Source organism: Cynara cardunculus (genome assembly GCF_001531365.2).
Source record: "Cynara cardunculus var. scolymus isolate 2C chromosome LG 11, CcrdV1, whole genome shotgun sequence".
Lineage (NCBI taxonomy): Eukaryota > Viridiplantae > Streptophyta > Magnoliopsida > Asterales > Asteraceae > Cynara > Cynara cardunculus.
The window spans coordinates 15,585,697-15,604,759 of record NC_037538.1 but is presented as its reverse complement, the minus strand read 5'-3'; the positions used below and the strand labels follow the sequence as shown (position 1 = coordinate 15,604,759).

Sequence of the window (19,063 nt, the reverse complement as noted above, 5' to 3'; positions counted from 1 at the left end):
TGATCGTGTGAACCACGTAAATTCTTGTGTTCTTCTCTTGTTTTTTGGGTTGTGCGTATTGCGTGTGTAACGTTTGACCTAACAGCACCATGTTTTAAGAACTAAAATTCGTACCTGTTCTTAACAGTAGATAGTTTGAAGCACATTTTATAAGCAGGGAGGCGCAAGTTTTTTCTTTGTTTTGTTTTTTGTGTTACTTTTTTCCTTTCTGGCCAACTATAGGCTATAGAACTCAACAACCCAGTAAGTTAATGGTCAGTTCTAAATTATTGACTGATCTAACTCAACTCTTTGTATGTCGGTGCTTGCTTTTGCAGGTTTGTATGGCCACGTGATCTTTGTTACGTGCGCTATTGGCGCCGAAACGATGATGGGAGTTACGGTGAGTGTATGCACTTACGTTTGTTGCTTAGCCTTTACAGGCTCTCTTTTTATATTAAGATGTATGTATGCTCTTGTCATTTTTGCAGTTGTACTATTTTGCTCAAGGGAGCATGAGAACTGTGGTCCACAACCAGGATATGTCCGGGCTCATATAGAGAGTAAATTTTCCCTTAATTATAAAAATAAGTTGATTTAATTTTCCGATATCCATGTAATACTTACAATCATATTTTTATGATTTTCGTTTAGGCGGAGGGTTCAATATTTCTCCTTTGAAACCTCGAAATGGGAGGCCAAGAACACAGGTTCAGCATCTCATGCAAATTGATCTGAAGGGATGGGGTGTGGGTTATATTTCATCATTTCAGCAACATTGTTTGCTACAAATGTTAAATAGTGTTGCTGGTGAGCTTCTATTTTTCATACATGGGATGATGGGTGTTAGAAACTGGAATTCTTTTCGCCGAATGGATATGAGTAGACAATTCGAAATTCATTCTTGGCCTTTTATTCATTTAAATGGCTTATTAGGTTTGGAGTTCAATGTGCCAACATCTGAAATGTTGTCTTGTGAGGCTTCATGTTAGGGGTTTTAAGTTTAATATAAAGTCCATTAAAGGCTCAAACCGCCTAAACCGGTCAGACCAGACCGTTTTTACTTGGTCTGGTTTGACCGGTCTGGGCACTTGATGTCAAACCGCTCGGTTTGAAAATTTTATAAACCGCCATTACGGTTTGGTTTGTGGTTTGAGGGGTTAAACCGCCCAAACCGGACCGCGAACACCCCTAGCTTAACATATGAATCATTAGGGCTATTTAGCTGAGATTAAATGGCTTTCCTATTTCTAGGGGTTTTGATACTGCCATTGTAAATCTCATGTGTCATCTCATTGTGTTGCCTGTCTGGCTTAATAACAAATAGAACTGATGGTGCTACTGGCTTGGTCTCCTTTGTGTTATATTTGACCAATAGTTGTTAGTAGTAACTTTAGTCGAGCACATATGATGGTGCATGTAGTACTCAGTGAGAATGATTTAAAAGGGTTTTGACTACATCGATTGAAAATGTTCTGTAAACTCCTGGTTTATATATTAGTTAAGCGTTCTTTCATTTATTAGTTTTAGATTTAAAGGGACATACCTATTATTCTTTGCGTTACAACATGAATATTTGGTTATACAAACCTTGTCAAGTTCTGTTTTTTTTCTTTCTGAGCACCTGTATTGATCGACCCCTTTTATGAGATAATCCTTTTCAAATTAAATTTTCGATGATAGGACTAAGGGAATATTTTGCTCAGACTGACGAAAGGACTGTTCCTCCAAGAATTCCGGTTATGGTTAATATGGCATCATGTTCAGTTCCTGCAAAAGACAGACAGAAAAACCAGTTGACTTCCATTCATGATCGAAATCAATCTCTTGACAATGCTGCAAAATTGATGGATGAATACTCAGATGAGGATGAAGACTTCCAAATCCCTGATGAAGAGGTTGCGAATGAAGCTTATGTATTTTTTTTTTATTAATATTTAACCCCGAAAGCCTGAACCATATGATTGAGGGTTAGAATTTCGTTGATAAAGGTGAATTAGAAACCCTGAATATACAAGGACATGGTGTAGCATCACCCAAACAAATACAGAGTTTTCTATATTATGGAATCGTGTTATTCTTTTCCTGATTTTGGTATCAAATGTTTTCAGGCATATCATGTTGAGCAGGAGATGAGACGGGAAGGTAGGTACTCATCAATATTCTGTTAGAAAGCTTTTGCCACTGAAGGCATAAATTATCCAAAGGGAAACATTACTCACAATATGGTCCACCTCTTAAAGCCATTCATGAAGGACCTGTTTTCCAAATTGACTTGTCCTGCTTTTCGGGCAACCTTCGACGGGATGACAATGAAAGTGGCCGTGACTGTTGGAGAATATCTGATGGGAGCAACTTTAGAGTGCGTAGTAGGCGTTATTGCTATGATAAAACAAAGGTCTGCTAGCATTGCTTCAAAAATTTGTATTTTGGGCCAGTTAAGTATGTCTTTCCATTGCATATATTTTCTCTAACTTCTCTCTTTACAATAATGCTTGGAGATGCCTGGAGGCAATCCTCTTATGGATCTTGTTGCTGTTGATTGGTTTAAAGACACCAAGCGAATGGACCACGTTGCTAGGCGTCCAGGTTGTGTGGCACAAGTAAGTGTTTGGACTTCCAAGGCAACAAATCTAAATCATATCAGTATTCTTTTACTTCTATTAATCATTCTGTGTTGCCATTGTCAATCCAATCATTTCATTATCTTGTATTTACTTGCCAGCTATGGAAACCTCTGTGTCTTAGATAATTTTGGTATGTGTACATTCATGTTTTGTCAGTATAGAAATTTTCTGCAACTGCGTTTTTTCCGTTTCTAGTATAATCGCAGATTTCTTGAGGAATGAAGATGATTTCAGCTTAGAAGTGTACTAGATCTAATTCAGTCACATAGCAAAAAGTGAAATGTTTTTGCATTGAAATTACAGCTGTTGGTATTAATTGGAATTGTTTCAAAATATAGACGCTGAAATTTCAAGATAGGATCTACAACCGACTTACCAACACACCATGAATTTCAGCAAAGCTCATTGTTAAGACATGAAGTAATAAGATTGAGATGTCAAGACTTCAATCAACATTGAGAGCGCTATTGTCCATTCTTGGCAAATTGTAGTAGTTCTTGAATAAACTTATTTTGGATTGAAAATCTTGTAGGTGCAAGCAAATTGGCAGTTCTAACTTGCAAAATTCTCAAGAAAATCTTTTCAGTGTTCTCTGGTTATAAAACATATGAAAATCGAAATAGAATTGCTAGTCAGCACATCAGATATTTCAGTAAAAATTGTAAATAGTAGCCTAGAAGTCATAGCATTTATTTAGGCTAAAAGCACCTTCAGTAGGCTACAAGATAATCCAAGATATAGAAAAACAGGATCAAGATATAGAATATTATGAAAGTGCACGAACTAAAATGACTCCTGTAACGCTCCTCTAAGTTGGAGCATAGATGGTGATCATGCCCAACTTGCCGGAAATGAAATATTAAGTCTTTTGTAGGGGATTTGTCAAAATGCAGATTCTTACGAATATTAGTTGTTGAATATATGGAGGAGTCATTGAACTACCAACAATTTGATATCTTATAAGATGACAGTGAACCTCAATATGATCTGTCCTCTTATGAAAATCTTGTTTCTTGGCTATATGGATAGCACATTGATTACCACAGCTCAACTATGGTGACTCCTAATTCATGTAACAGTTGTTTGGTCTATGTCATCTCCTAGGAGAATTTGCTATAGCATGACTCTTAGATTCACCACTGACTGCAATATTCTTTCTTGCTCTTGCTTTCCCATGAGGCAAGGTTACCGCTCACCTAAGAACAATAGCCAGTGGTAGATCAACGAGACAAGATAACCCTGATCAGAATACTGATAGAAGCTCAAAGTGATTTCACAGGTGAAACAAAGAATTCTGCTCAATACCACAGAGAACAGCTCTGGGTTACTCAATCCACTGTGTCATTGATTCAATTCATAAAAATGGTCATTGATACCAATACATCCCCAAGGCATAGCCTTAAATACAATCAACGGTAGAACCTTCTAGACCTTCTAACCCTCTCATAAGAACCAATACCAAAAAGACAGCTGGCAGTTGTTTCCCCAACTCTTATAGGGAAAACATAACAAATTATTGTAAAAGCTATAAAAGTAAAACTATGTCTTATCAAATACAAAAACTCTCTACCTGGATAGCTTTGAGATGCTTCAGGTATCCCAAGAGTTGCATCTAGTGACTGATATAAGGGGAAGACATGAGTTAACTAACTAAACTTATATAGTAAGTGACGTGTTGGTCGAGTAACCAGTAGATAATTTCTGTCAAAGTTGATTGGCATTTATCTAGATGGTCTAGCATTTTGAACCCATTTATGTGAAAATGGGTCAATTTGGGATGTTTTATTGATAACGGGGTCAAATGGGAAAAATAAAAATAAAAATTAGCTAAAAAGGAATTAGGTCGAACGATTTGAAAGTCCCCAAAGCATACTCTAGCGTTTTGTACCTCCTAAATTGCTTTATTAATCATTATTGTAAGAATAGTTTTTGTGATGATATGTAATATTATTAGTAGTTTGTGAAATTGAAAAAATGGACAAGAAAGTGGTTGAAGGTCAAGCACCAACCTATTTTGACCTGTCCTTATAATTTGACCTGTTTTGTCCTGTTACCCGACCTTCCCATTTCGCCACTTATATGTATTGGGATCCAGACATTAAAGTATCGAACACGTTCAATATCGGTGTCCTGGAGCGAGTTCCTAGTAGAACCCTTCAAATCTACGATCCTGAAAATCAACTCCTACCATAACTGTCATCGACATATACAACCAAAGTAATATCTATGCTCTGTTGATGTCAAAGGAACAGTGAGCAATTGCTGTCATTCATGGACAATCTGAACCATAAGGAAAACCTGTGGGAATCCACCAAGCCAAGTCCTCAGTGATTGTTTGAAACCATACAAGGATCATTGAATACGGGAATGCTTGGTGGCCTCTTCATGAACAATGAAAGTTGACTGTTGATCCATATGTACCTCATCCTCAGGAATGCCAATAAAAAGGCATTCTTGATTTTGAGCTAGTGGAGGGACCAATACATATACGAACAAGCGAGATCGTGTCATAATCAACATCATAGGTTTGGGAATATCCTTTGGCCACAAAATGAGCCTTCAAATAGTTCAGGGAGCCATCAGGATTCAGTGTCATGTATAAACCCACTTTTTTTTATCAACCTGGATGTCTAACCCGCTATGCGAGCCGACTAATCCCAGGAGACCACCTGCTTTGTGGGTAGCCCGGAGTCACCGCATTTGAACCTCCGTGGCCACAAGGGGATTTTTATTCCTCCTTGGATTTGAACCTAAGACCTCCAGGCACTTTTGACCTTTGGAGCCCAAGCTCAAACCTATCAGGCACTTACGTCCATCTCTAAGTGCTTTTGAAACTCATCTCATTTTCACATAGGGTGTCCATTCCTCCTAGATAGCCCTATACCACCCATCCCGTGCTGTAAAGCTTCATTCACATTACTGAGAATGGGGTGACTATTTGTGTCACCGGTGAATCTATAATTCGGGTACTACTGCAGTATATGCTAGGTAGATTAGGACAAGATGCCAAGGATAATTACAGCTGCCCTTCCGGAAAGGGATGGGGTTGCCTAAAAAGGGCAACCTGAGGACTATAAGCATGTGTAGGTGTGTCTTGATGATGTGCATGGGATTTGTACAATAGGTGATGCACTAGACACTAGTATTAGTTGCATGATTCTGTTGCTTTGTAAAGATCCATGTAATCGGAGATGAATGTGGTTTCGGATAACTGGTACTAGAATTTCATAAGAATCAGGAGACTGAGAAGGGGTAGACTGATGGGAACTTTAATAAGACTTGGACTCAACAAAGGTAACATTAGTGCAAGTGACATCTCTGCAAGGTAGGACTGTAACATCTATGGCCCATCTGATCATGAGATTAACAGACAAAGAGGCAACGGAAATATTCGGGATCCAGCTTAGTTCCATGAGGACACATGTTGCGGTTGTGATCAGAAGCTCTAAGATCAGTCACTCACGATGATGAAAGCATGCATAAAAACAAGATAGGCATGCCTGATGGTGGTGAATTAGCACTAGGATTGGAAGACACTTGTAGAAAGAGTAGATTCTTGATCATAGACATCCCTTCGTCAATGGAAGACCTTCATGAGAAGCAGAAGTAGCAGTGAAAGATGCAATCTTAGTCTTGGGAGGATGAATGGTAGACTCCTTGGAACATAGGGGGGGGGGGGATGGTTAGGGCAGTTCCACTACATGCACCCAAAGCCCTTGCAGAAGGGATATTAATTCTTGTCTGAATCAGTGTCAGAAGATTAGGATCCTCCTTTCCTGGAGGGCAGTAAAAGCAGAAGTATTAGTGTTGGATCCCAGTGATGTTATTGCACTTTTTTCTAGCAGGGTAGGATATGTAGAGGTAGGGATGAGATGATCAAATGGTTTAAGAGAACAAGTAGATATGAAGCGTTCTTGGGAGAGAGCATTCACACCAGAGGGGAGACTGCAGAGAAAAGTCATGGCAGTGCCTAGGGTTCTTTGTCTACCGTTTAGCGCAATCTAGGGTTTCTGTGAGGAGTTTGTGGTTTAGGGTTTGTATCTAGAGCCTTGCTCTGATACCAATTAAATGTTAGGGATAGAAACCATTTATATTGTTGAGGCTTAATCAACCTTAAGTAGGCTACAAGATAATTTAACATAAAGCTAAATAAGACTAAGGGTCTGTTTGGTTGGTTTTCCATCAAGTGCTGTATGGATAAAGCTGTCTGTGTGGATTAATCTGTCTGTATAGATTGGGAAAGGTTTTTGTTTGGGAGAGGTTTTTTATAAATGGAAGGAGTGTGGTTTTTTATTGGGAGGGGCATGTTTGGAAAAAACCTGACTTGCTGCATAAAGCTCCCCCTAGAAGCTTACTGAATAAGCCACTTTCTATATCATTAAGCCACTACCAAACAGTCATGTATAGTTGATCGAACAAGCAGCGAGTCCGATTAAGCTGCTAACAAACAGACCCTAAGGGGGCATTTACCAAACGGTTATCTGGGAAGCGCTTATCAAGTCACATTACCTTGCCAGATGAATATGACAAGAACCAATAATCTTACCTGGTAAGAGCGAAGGCAAGGACTAAGAGTCTTACCCAGTAAGTGAGGGCAAAGACTCTTGCCAAGGTTAGCACTTATCAGGTAAATTGTTGCATACAATACCGTTTGGTGGACTAAAACCTTGCCCAGTAAGTAAATGATAGTGTTGAATTTTTCCGTAAGCACTTACCCGGGCAAGCGTTTTGTAAACGGCCCCTAAGATAAAGATAATTATCGAGAGAGTTATGAGCTAAATGACTTGTAACAGATTCGAGGGTCTTATGTAAGATTAAGTAGGTCCAACGCACCTAAACATTTTACCAGATTCTGATATGTGAAAAAAAGCAATGTCTGCAGGTGAATGAAATGTTCACAGTCAACCTACCTAAACATTACCAGATTCCGACATGTAAAATTTTCAGATAACCAGCTAAGAGCCTAAAACAGTACTGTTGCCCTATGGCTGCACTAAACTCTTAACTGGGCTAACCGAAAAACAGTTGCTGTCTAAAAAGTTAATGGGATATTCTCACGGTCAGCGGTGTATTGATTGTTTTATCCCAAGCAGTTACTTTAACAATGTAGTGTTAGATTTTAATTCCACATATGCATAACTATTTCATAGGAAATAGATGGAGGAAACAAACTCAGATCTATTTTTGGAAGGTCTTTCACTCCTTGAATTGACTCAGTATTTTAAGAGGTGAAAAGGAACTTAAAGAGTCTCCAAGTAGCTAAAGGATAGTCTTGCTAAAAGAGTACTTTAAGAGGAATTTTTTAAGAGTGGATGCTTGCCTTTTAGTTTAGGTTTTAATCTATTGATTATCAGTTAACTCCCTGATTGGGGATACAATTAGAGCTAGTGTGGTTGTTATTTACTACCATCTTTTGTACAGGTCCTTTGTTCTTGACTCTTTATGTATGTATTTCTGTATAGGTTGCCGCGGAAAAGGGAAATTTTTCCATTGTGTTCAACCTCCAAGTAAGTTATTTCCAATAACATGTTCTAATATTGTGCTTGAAGTTTTGGGGAAGAAATAACATTCTCCTCTTGAAGGTACCTGGTTCAACAAACTACAGCATGGTCTTCTATTTTGTGACCAAAGAATTACTGCCTGGGTCTCTCTTGCAGCGTTTTGTTGATGGTGATGATGAGTTCCGTAATAGTAGGATGAAGCTCATACCATCAGTTCCCAAGGTATCAATCTCATTTAGTTTCTGAATTTGATAGGTAAGATTTTGACGTCGAACATCTTTGTAAGTGGGTGTCAGTAGGGGTGTAAATGATACGAGACAATTCGCGAGCTACTCGAGATCTACTCGGTCAACACTCGACTCGAATAAGCTCGACTCGGCATATTAATGAGTCGAGTCGAGCTACCCAATACTCGACTCGAAAAGCTCGTGAGATACTCAATTTTTTTTATATATAATTAGTTTTAAAATATAATCAATTTTATAATATAATTTGTAAAATATAAAATAATAAAATTGTCTTATATTTTTAGATATTTGAACAAATTGTGCATTTTTTAACTACAAAAACTAATCAATTATTTTATTACTAAAATCATAATTAAAAAAGACAAAAAGACTATAGAAGTGTTAGTAAAGTAGTCCCACATTGGAAGAGAAATAGTAAAGGAAGGGTGAAGAGGTGTTATAAAAAGAGAGGGAGGTGAATGCACTTTGTAACTTTGTTTTTTTTGAAGATGAACTTTGAGGTGCATCCCTTTAGTATTATAAAATTTAAGAGAACACCTTTAAGTTTTATAATTTTTAAGAGAAAACCCTAAAATTTCATAAATTTCAATGGGTGAGAATGGTTCGAGCTTGATTCGAGTTGGAGTTCGAGCTCGGTTTGAGTTGGAGTTCGAGCTTAGTTCGGGCTTCAAAAGTGTTCGAGTCGAGTTTAGGTTTTAACTACTAGCGAGTTTTCGAGCTTAAGAAATTACTATTGAGTACGAGTCGAGTATATCAATACTCGAGCTCGACTCGCATCATTTACACCCCTAGGTGTCGGTTCAGGATTTTCTTAATTCCCTTCTAGGATTGGGAAATTCATTGTCTCTAGGTTTTATGTTCAAGAATAATCATTTTAGTTTGAGTTTCAGGAGTCTGCTGGGCTATAGCCTCATTTTTTTAAATATGGTTATTATCATGTCATTTACTTTACATAAAATGTTTTAAATCCTTTTTATGCAACAGCTTTGCCAACCAATATTTACCATGTATTTGTTAATTGATTTTGTTTTGACCATCTTTTCCTTCCACGATTTATAAAGGTGAAAGCAATGCCAAGATTCATTTTGTCCATGTAGGATGTTACATGGACGGATCCAATGTAGAGCATAAGGTGGCCCGTGCCACCATATTGTTCATCCGTCGTAGTGTAAAAAATTCTAGGGTCGTGAAAAGTGCCACCGTATCAATTTGTCATGTGCCGCCATATATATTTTGAAAGTACAATGAGGACACAAGTTTCTTTTGGTAGAGTTAGTTTGCAAGGTTTTTCTTCCACCCCAGACCAGAGTCATTTCTTATTTTATAGCTTTTAATTTCAGATTTATTATGTTTCTGAAAAAAATTGCAATAAAAGACTTGAACACATACCTCACATATGAAAAGCAATGAAATAACCAACACACCAATGTTGATTTTGTGAAAAATATCCCTATGTTTGTTTCTTATAGTCAAATGGTGCCACCATTTGAAAACATTTCTGGGTCCGACCGTGAAGCGGTAAAATATGCAAGTCAAGTGGGTATTAACATGATTTTGGAATAAATGTGGACAGGAAATTAGATTTCAGGTAGAAGATGCAAATCAAGTGGGTATTGACATGATTTTAGGAGTTCTCTATTATTTCAATTTGAAGTTCAAGCAGAAAGTTAGATTTCTGATGGAAGTTCCTGTATACTTGGGACCCTTATCTGTAATATTTAACATGTTTAGTTTAAGTTACCCCAACTTGTATCATATCTTCATATTTCTATCTCTTATAAATTTTGGTAAAACAATGAAGAATTTTACATTATTGGACATTAAATGATCCTCCATATATGTTTGTGTACTTCCTACTAGCCAAAACACTTTCTTGACACTTCTTGTAGACATTTCCCTCTGTTTACCAATCCATGCAGCTCCTGAAACAAATATGCATACTTATTCTTATAGTGAACAATTACTATGATGCTGCAATCAGTATGAACACAATGTAATGACTGTTACCTCCGCTTTCTCCTCAAGTTTGACCATGATTCTGTTGATTTATTCTTGACATCATGATATTTATATTCAGGGGTCGTGGATAGTACGGCAGAGTGTTGGAAGCACCCCTTGCCTGCTGGGAAAAGCAGTTGACTGCAACTATATTCGTGAAGCCAATTACTTAGAAGTAAGTTTCTATTCTTGCATAAAGCATTTGGACCAAGTTTCCTTTTTTGGCTTAACATTTAAATATCTTCTTTTTTTCTTGGCAGGTTGATGTTGACATCGGTTCTTCTACTGTAGCTAATGGAGTATTGGGTCTTGTAATCGGTGCCATCACTAGCCTCGTTGTTGACATGGCTTTCCTTGTACAGGTATGTTGATTAATAGCAACTGACCTTCAACCAAACTAGAAGTTCCAAAACTAAGCTTCGGCATTATACCAAATCAAACATACTCGGTATATCCCACTGGCAGATGGGGTCTGGGAGGGGTGAGATATAAGCAGACCTAATCTCCACCCAAAGAGTAGAGCAGTTGTTTCTGTGAAGACTCTTGGCTAGGGCATAGTGTGGAAAAAAAGGAGATACATATTAATATTGCAGAAAAAAAACATAACAGAAACATTTAAAAATGATAAACGCAGTGCTAGATTTTGAAAACAAGTGAGAAGTAAGCAACCAAAAAATAAAGTCTACCTCTAGCGTTGTTTCTTTCAGTTTTGTGTTTTATAAGGCGGGGGTCTTCACGGAAAAAGTCTCTCTACCTCTTAGGAGTAGAGGAAAGGCTGCATACGTCCTACCCCTCCTGGACCCTTACCTTGCATGGAATTTATTCGGTTTGTTTGGTTTTGTTTTTTACAAGTCAAAAGATTTATCTTCTAATGTCAAATTGGTTGCATGGGTTGATTCCCTTCTTGGTCATATCATCCAAATTGTCCCACTTATTTCAATTGCTATTCACATTAAAGAAACGCGATTGAGAGATTCTTGTGTTGTAAACTGGAAAATTTCAATTGATCATCCCGTTTCATTTTCATTTATCAGGCAAACACTACGGATGAGTTGCCGGAGAGGCTAATAGGTGCTGTTCGTGTTTCCCATTTAGAGCTAAAGTCTGCTATTGTTCCCACGTTGGAATCAGATCCACAACCATCTCCGTCAAAGCCTTGACCTCATCTAAATCAATGTACAAAGTAAGGGGCTGTTCAGTTGATTTTTCATTAAGCTTTGTGTGGATTAAGCTGTTTGTAGGGATTTAATGGATTAAACTGAATTGATGTTTGGTTGTTGTGCTGAATGAACAGTATGAATGGCAAAAATTGACTATTTTACCCCTGAGTTTATATAAGCAAAAACTCCTTGTTTGCTGTTCAACAAGTCAAAAATGACTACATCGATTTTCTCTTAATCCATTATCTATTTGCTTAATCAAAAGTCAATCTTCATTTAATAAATTTGATTCTTCCTTTTCGATACCCAACCAATATGAAGGTACACAACGGAATATTGTCTTGAAATCCTGCAGCAGCAGATATACCTGGTGAGTTCTTGCACACTTGTGTTTCTTGCGATCAACTTCATTTCCCTTTTTGCTTGTTTTATTTGCTTGCAACTCAAATTGGCAGCAAACAGAGGTGCAAATATTAACGATTTACTTTGGAAAGAAGAACATCAGAAGCTGCTAGATTGACCAGAACAGCTTCAAGTATTCACGATGAAGTTGTAAAAGGTGATATTCCTCAAAATCTTGATACTTGAATATGATTGAACGGGGTCTTAGGCCCTCAAGTAATTCGTTCCACCTTTGATATAAATTATCCATTTTCATTGGAAAAGAATAAAGAATGCAAAACTTTATTAATAGATACAGCGTTCCAATTCATTTGTAGAGATGCACATCAAGTCCAACCTGGCCTCGCCCCACTTGTTTTTGGCCAGGCCGGAGCTAATCTTTCACCCAGGGCGCGCTAGCCATAGACGTTAGAATAACAAGTTAACAACCACATAGAGCGTGTAATTATCGTTCTTGATCCGTATTTTGTTTAAGTTTTGATAGTCCGTCTTCTTCACTAACAACAATTTTTGATCAATCCAGCAAGTCTTGCAACATTTTCATAAGTTTCGTCATATACGGAAATCTAAGTCTCTGCGTGTGTCGAATGCTTCTTGGTAAAAAGTTTCTATTATTTCTAGAGTTTCAATACTGATATTCTGCTTCAACCTCTCATGTTGTTAAAGTCGAATCTCACACCTCTTCTTCTTTTGCTTAATTGTACCATTTTAACCATTATTCCTTTCTTCACGGAAACAACCTCTCTTCTCCTTTAGTAGAGGCAAGGCCAAGATTCCAACTCTGTATGGGATATCTTCTTGAGTAGAAGGCTGCGAAAAGTTTATTCCCCCCAGATCCTACCTCTGTATGGGATGTATTGGATTCATTTGGTTTTCTAGAGATGCACAAAAGGACCAAAAGAGGGTCACTTTTTTGGGTCCAATCCCTGGTAGGATAGATCTGGATAGAAAATCGTATTGTTCCTCTCTTGAATGACTCTATTATCTATTTTGTGTATGTGTACGACAACATATCTCACCAGGATCGGATCAGAAATGATATTGTCCGTTTCTTGAATCTTAGGGGTCGTTAACCAACCGTGACCGAGGAAGAGTTACCACTCCCGCTTACCTTAGTCTTACCTCGGTCATCAGAATAGCACTAATCTAGTAAGAATCACCAACCTCACTGTGTAAGATTCTTGCTTTGCAAAACTACAAGGCACAGTAAGATTGCTGTTTAAGACCATCATCTATGATTGGGTAAGTGTCTCTTACCTCGTAAGCATTGATAAGTTTTTAATTACCTGCAAAGAAGCAGCAAGTGTTTTGGTTAATAATCCCATAGTCATGATCAAATGTGTATCTTAGTACTAGATATAGGAAGTGTTTGTTTGAACCTATACAACGTGTTGGGTAAAGAGGTGGGCATTCTTACAGAATGAGTGGGAGGTCTGGGGTTTGACCTTAGGCACCACTTACGTGCTTATAGGACATGTGATTTACCTATCTCATGATGGTCATGGTACTGGGACAATAGGTGGTGTGGTACTATACAACATGTTATTTGCGATCTTATATTTGAATCTCTTTTGGCTAATCGCATTGCAACATCATATATGATTTTTATAAATGATCGGTTAAGAAACCAAGGACGGATAAAGGTTAGGGTATAACTTTATTTATAAAGTGTCGTGCGATTCTCACCTATTGATCAACAGATCGGTTAAAGTAGACGGGGACTTAAGGACGGGTTATACCGGTATAAATTTGGGGGCTAAGAACCAATTGTGTAACTAGCTGTGTGGGACTGGTTGTAACAGTTAAATGGCTTATCATAACTGCTTTTTTGTTCAGCTCTACCTTGATCTGAAAAATTCTTTCATAAGGGTTGTATATTGGTCCAATAACAATTTCAGTTTTGTTTGTTAATCATCTTTGTATATTGAAATCAAAACGAATTTAAACTCTTTTATATAGAAGGGTACTGGCACAATACAGCGAGATACATCTCGATTTTAATATCTTGTTTTATTTATTTTTTGTCTCAATTGATATTATAATACGGTTTTGTGTGGTTTTGAGAAAATGATAATGTTTATTATTTCTGAATAAAATATAAATATAAACATATATCATAAAAGATTGAAAAAAAATATTGATATTGGTATCAAACTAAGTATTTAATTTTTTTTTTTTGTGTATTTCTTTAATTTAATTTTTTTTTGGGTTTGATAATATAACTTTTTATAAGATAATATTAAGTATTTTAACTCAATGATTATTCTAATTATATTTTAGATTTTTTATATTTCAATTGAGATGTTTATCTTCTATTTGATTATGTTTAGCTGTAGTCAGTTACACGAATTAAAACATAAAGTTTTAATAAGTTGTATTTATGTACAATTTACTTGTAATATTAAATTTTATGTAATATGTATTAATAAACAATACTTTATGCATAAAAAGTGGTTTTTAAGAGTTTTTGTTAAATGTTTTATAATATAATATAGATCAATGGTTGGATCGAAGTATTACCTTCTGAGTTCTGTTTTTTCAAGGTGTTTGATGATTGTGGCCCTTTTGTTCTTACCGTTGGTGTTTTTTAGTGAAAATTATTTTGTGTAATTGGATTAACAAGAGAACATGGGGTTGTTAGTAAGTTGTAACACGGGTTAGGAGGTGCGGAATACACACTTATATAAGCTAACTAGAACCTAGGATCGGCTGATGACAACATATAATGAAGGGTCAAGGTTGTTGGGCCCCTTGTAGGGCTCTAGGGTAGCGTCCTTGGCAATGAGTATTTATCGGTGCTTGAAAATACTGATAAATGATCCATCGGAATTCGGATGGTTAGCAGACAATAATCAGTTGGTGAGACTACTCATTGATGTGCTATCAGTTGATGGTGATCGGTTGATGCGTTATCTGCTAATGGTCCTTCAGCTGATGGTTCCTCACTTATGGGTTAGCTGATGGTCACCAGTTGACAAGTGTTTCCCATCAAGTTCTTGTAACTACTCTTTTCGTAACTTGCCAACTACTTATTTCCAGTCGTCATTTTCATTTAATGGGATATAATTTTGGCATGAATATAGAAGCGCTTATGATCCTCTTGGTTTAAAAGGTAAACAAATTATACTTCAAACGACCCTTTTTTAACACTATCAGTCAAGTTACTACAGAACAGTTGGTTTCTTTGCATTGCAAGAAGTAAAGCCGTAAGTTGTAGATTGATGGTTAGCCCTTCGACGGTTTTTTTTTTATTAACTTGGATATCCAACTCGCTATGCGAGTCAACTAATCTCTAAGCGACCACCTGCTTTGCAGATAACCCGGAGTTACCGTATTTGAACCTCCGTGGCCACAAGTGGATTTTTATTCCTCCGGTTTTCATAATTTACTCTTAGAAAATAATTGATTAACTTTTGAAACCATTAAATTTTGCAAATGAACCATCGTTTTTGGGAGGAAAAAAATAAATAATAAGCTTTTAAAAATTATTTTCGGGTAAAATAATTATCAAAATGTAAATAAATTTGCCTTCATTCTTAGTGTAATAATTATTATTTTTCTCAATTATGCAATAAATGTTTGATTCTTTTTATTTCGTACTCATTTAACCAAATAAACAGGGTGTTCTTTATTAATCTGGATATTCAACCCGTTTAATCTCAGGACGACCACTTGTTTTGTGGGTAGCTTAGAGTCACCGTATTTGAATATTTGTTGCCACGGGGGGAATTTTTATTTCTCATTGGATTTGAACTTGGGACCTCCAGACACTTTTGATCTTTGGGGCCCAAACTCAAATCAATCAGGCATCACCCTTATGGTTCAAATAAACAGCTTTTCAGTCTATGTAACATTGATTTTGATGTAACTATTAGGGGTGTAAACGATACAAGACAACTCGTGAGCTACTTGAGATCGACTCGGTCAAAGCTCAGTCAACACTCGACTCGAATAGGCTCGTTTCGAACTCGACATATTAACAAGTGAAGTCAAGCTACTCAATACTCGACTCAAGAGCTCGTGAGATACTCGATTATTTTATATATAATTAGTTTTAAATATAATCAGTTTTTATGATAAAATTTGTAAAATATAAATAATAAAAATGTCTTATATTTTTAGATATTTAAACAAAATTATGCATTTTTTTAATTATAAAAATAATTAATTATTTTTTATTAAAATCACAGTTAAAAAGACAAAGAAAAACTACAAAAAGGATTAGTGAAATTGTCCCACATTAGAAGAGAGATGGTAAAAAAAGTAAGAAAAATGTTATAAAAAGAGAGAGAGGTAAATCGAATTTCTAACTTTGTCTTTTTGATATTGAAGTTTGAAGTTGATCTCTTTAGTTTTATAAAAACTAAGAGAACATCTTTAAGTTTTATTAATTTATAAGAGAAACACCGTAAAATTTCATAAATTTCAATGGGTGAGCTTGGTTCGAGTTTGATTTGAGTTCGAGTTTGAACTTGATTTGAGTTGCTGTTCGAGCTTGTTTCGAGCTTGAGAAATAGTTATCGAGTTCGAGTCGAACTTGGATTTTTACTATCGTGAGTATAGTGATACTCGGGCTCGACTCGCATCATTTACACCCCTAGTAACTATTAGGGGCCGTTTACCAAAACACTTACCCGGTAAGCACTTATCGGTAAAATTCAACACTATCGCTTACTTACCGGGTAAGATTTTATTCATTAAAACGCATCGTATACAACAATTTATCCCGGTAAGCGCCAACCATGGTAAGAGTCATCATCCTCACTTACCGGGTAAGATTCTTAGTCTTTGTCATATTCATCATGTAAAGTAAAATGAATTGATAAATGCTTACTCGATAAGCGTTCGGTAAACGACACCTTACTCGTATAATCAAGAAGTACCAAATCTATTGATTACGTAAAATTGGTGCAAAATTAGAAGAAATTTGTTAATTTAAATAAAAAAGTCATTTTTGTTTTGTATTTTCCATAAAATCGATTATTTATTTAAATTAAAAATAAAACACAATAATTAAAAAGAAAAAAAAGTGTGTGAATAAAAATCCTCGTTTTTTTATTATTTTTTTAATTTTGTTAATCATTTTGAAACTGAATATTTTAAAAAGATGATAAACACGAAGGATCAAAGAAATAACAAATAGACGTTATCTTTAAATTCAATTACATACAAAAACGTCGTCGTCTTACTTTCGTAATATTGTTGGCATATGTAATTTTAACGTAAAGATCGTAACAAATCTATAAACATGATGTATACGTGACTTGTAACGTAACACAATTTACGCACAATGTATGTGATCAAGTTTACGCATACAGGACACGTCACACTATCAAAGTCGGCTTTCAAACGCGTTAACGTATGTGGTCCATAACTAACATCCAAGAAATTAAGAGAGAAAACGACCACATCAAAAAATACGAAATACGTAACATTTAAATTTGTGCTAAAATCTTTGTGCATTCGTTGTCTCCTATTGTGGTGGTAGCATCGTGGCAGCAATATGCATCTCTCACGTTCCGTTAACGTTCATGGTATTTGTTAAAGGTGGTCGTCTTGGGATTAGTTGACTCACATAGCAGGTTGGATATCCAGGTTAACAAAAAAAAGGGTGTGGTGTAGCATGACACTACAACGAAATTGGGTGGATGTTAAAAATGTTATAATAAACTGCTTTATAATATTTAAGTTTCTAGATAAAGTGTCATATCTAAAAGTGTTATAGTAAATGTATATGACATCATTTTTTGACATTTCAACAAGTTTTCTAAGACATTTTTAAAATAAAGTGTTGTATTAGCTATTTATAGGAAACTTGTGAGAAGTGTTTAATAAACATATATTATCTTATAAAAAACTGATAATTTTATAAAATAAACGACATCATAAAATCGAGCATTTCATTATCTTCAATTTGACATATATCTCAATATATTTTATCTTGTTTTTACCCTTTTTTTTACGTGAAATGATATATTTGTGTAATATTCATCATAAATATTTATACATGTTCATATGCTTACAACAACTCTTTAGTACTCATACATTAGTATTATATTCATAATGAATATACAACTTAATATAATATTTCTTATGAATAGTTATGTATTTTTCACGTATATTCCACAAATATTCAGTATTCATACTTCACTATAACATTCATCATTAATATACATTTTCATTATAACGTTCATTATAAATATATGTTTTCTTTATAACATTCATCATGAATATTATATATGTTCATGTATACAATAACTCTTCAGTATTCATACATAAATATGATATTTATCATTAATATACATTTTATTATAACATTCATCATGAATATTTATATGTGTTCACGTGTATACAACAATCTTTCAACATTCATACGTCATTTATGATATTCGTCATGAATATTAATTTTCATTGTAACATTTATCATGAATATATAATTATTCATCATTAATATTTATTTATGATCATGTGTATACAATAACTTTCTAGTATTTATATTAGTATGATATTTATCATAAATATTAATTTTCAGCATAATGTTCACCATGTATATACATATTATTGATCATGAATATACTACAGTTTCAACTCTACATACTTGTAGATTTTCTTTATTTTTCTCTATTGGGTTCTCAATTGATCTGTATGAGTTCCCAATTCGTCTCGATAGATTTCTCTATCTACATTAATAAAAATTAAAAGTGGTAGGTTATAGTTTTACACAAACAAACACATAATAAACTAATCAATAGGTTCTCAATCGGTTTTGATTAAAAATAAAGGTGTTATGTTATGATTTGAACACACAACCACACACCACGTTGACTAGTCTCGATGTTGTCGATCGATCTCGATGTGTTCTTGATCCCCGATCGGTCTCGATAAAAGTTGAAACTGATATCCTATGGTTTTACACACACAAACAAATAATAAATCAATAGATAGGTTCTCGATAGAAAATGAAGGTGGTAGGTTATGGTTTAACACACATAAGCACACATCAAGTCAATGAATGGATTGCCGACTTGTTCTCGATCGTTCTCGATAGATTCTCCCTCTGTCTTGATGGGTTCTCGATTAGTCTCGATGGATGTTGGTGTTAGTGAATGCCCAAAAACCAATCATATGATGATTGTAACTTTGAGTTT

At 35.5% G+C, this 19,063-nt stretch overlaps 1 protein-coding gene across 2 annotated transcripts in view; it reads left to right on the top strand.

Annotated features, from left to right (window-relative positions):
- Positions 1-12,315, top strand: part of LOC112521398 (protein ENHANCED DISEASE RESISTANCE 2-like) — a 32,529-nt gene extending 20,214 nt beyond the window's left edge. For both annotated transcript variants that reach the window (XM_025130233.1, XM_025130232.1), the window contains 14 exons: positions 318-382; positions 471-542; positions 634-789; positions 1,663-1,877; positions 2,091-2,124; positions 2,223-2,377; positions 2,481-2,582; positions 8,069-8,113; positions 8,189-8,329; positions 10,433-10,528; positions 10,614-10,715; positions 11,388-11,536; positions 11,835-11,883; positions 11,969-12,315. In XM_025130233.1, the coding sequence (XP_024986001.1) occupies positions 318-382; positions 471-542; positions 634-789; positions 1,663-1,877; positions 2,091-2,124; positions 2,223-2,377; positions 2,481-2,582; positions 8,069-8,113; positions 8,189-8,329; positions 10,433-10,528; positions 10,614-10,715; positions 11,388-11,513 (1,309 nt within the window). In that variant the 3' untranslated portion in view covers positions 11,514-11,536; positions 11,835-11,883; positions 11,969-12,315. The remainder of the gene's footprint in view (positions 1-317; positions 383-470; positions 543-633; positions 790-1,662; positions 1,878-2,090; positions 2,125-2,222; positions 2,378-2,480; positions 2,583-8,068; positions 8,114-8,188; positions 8,330-10,432; positions 10,529-10,613; positions 10,716-11,387; positions 11,537-11,834; positions 11,884-11,968) is intronic.
- Positions 12,316-19,063: the final 6,748 nt, after the last annotated feature.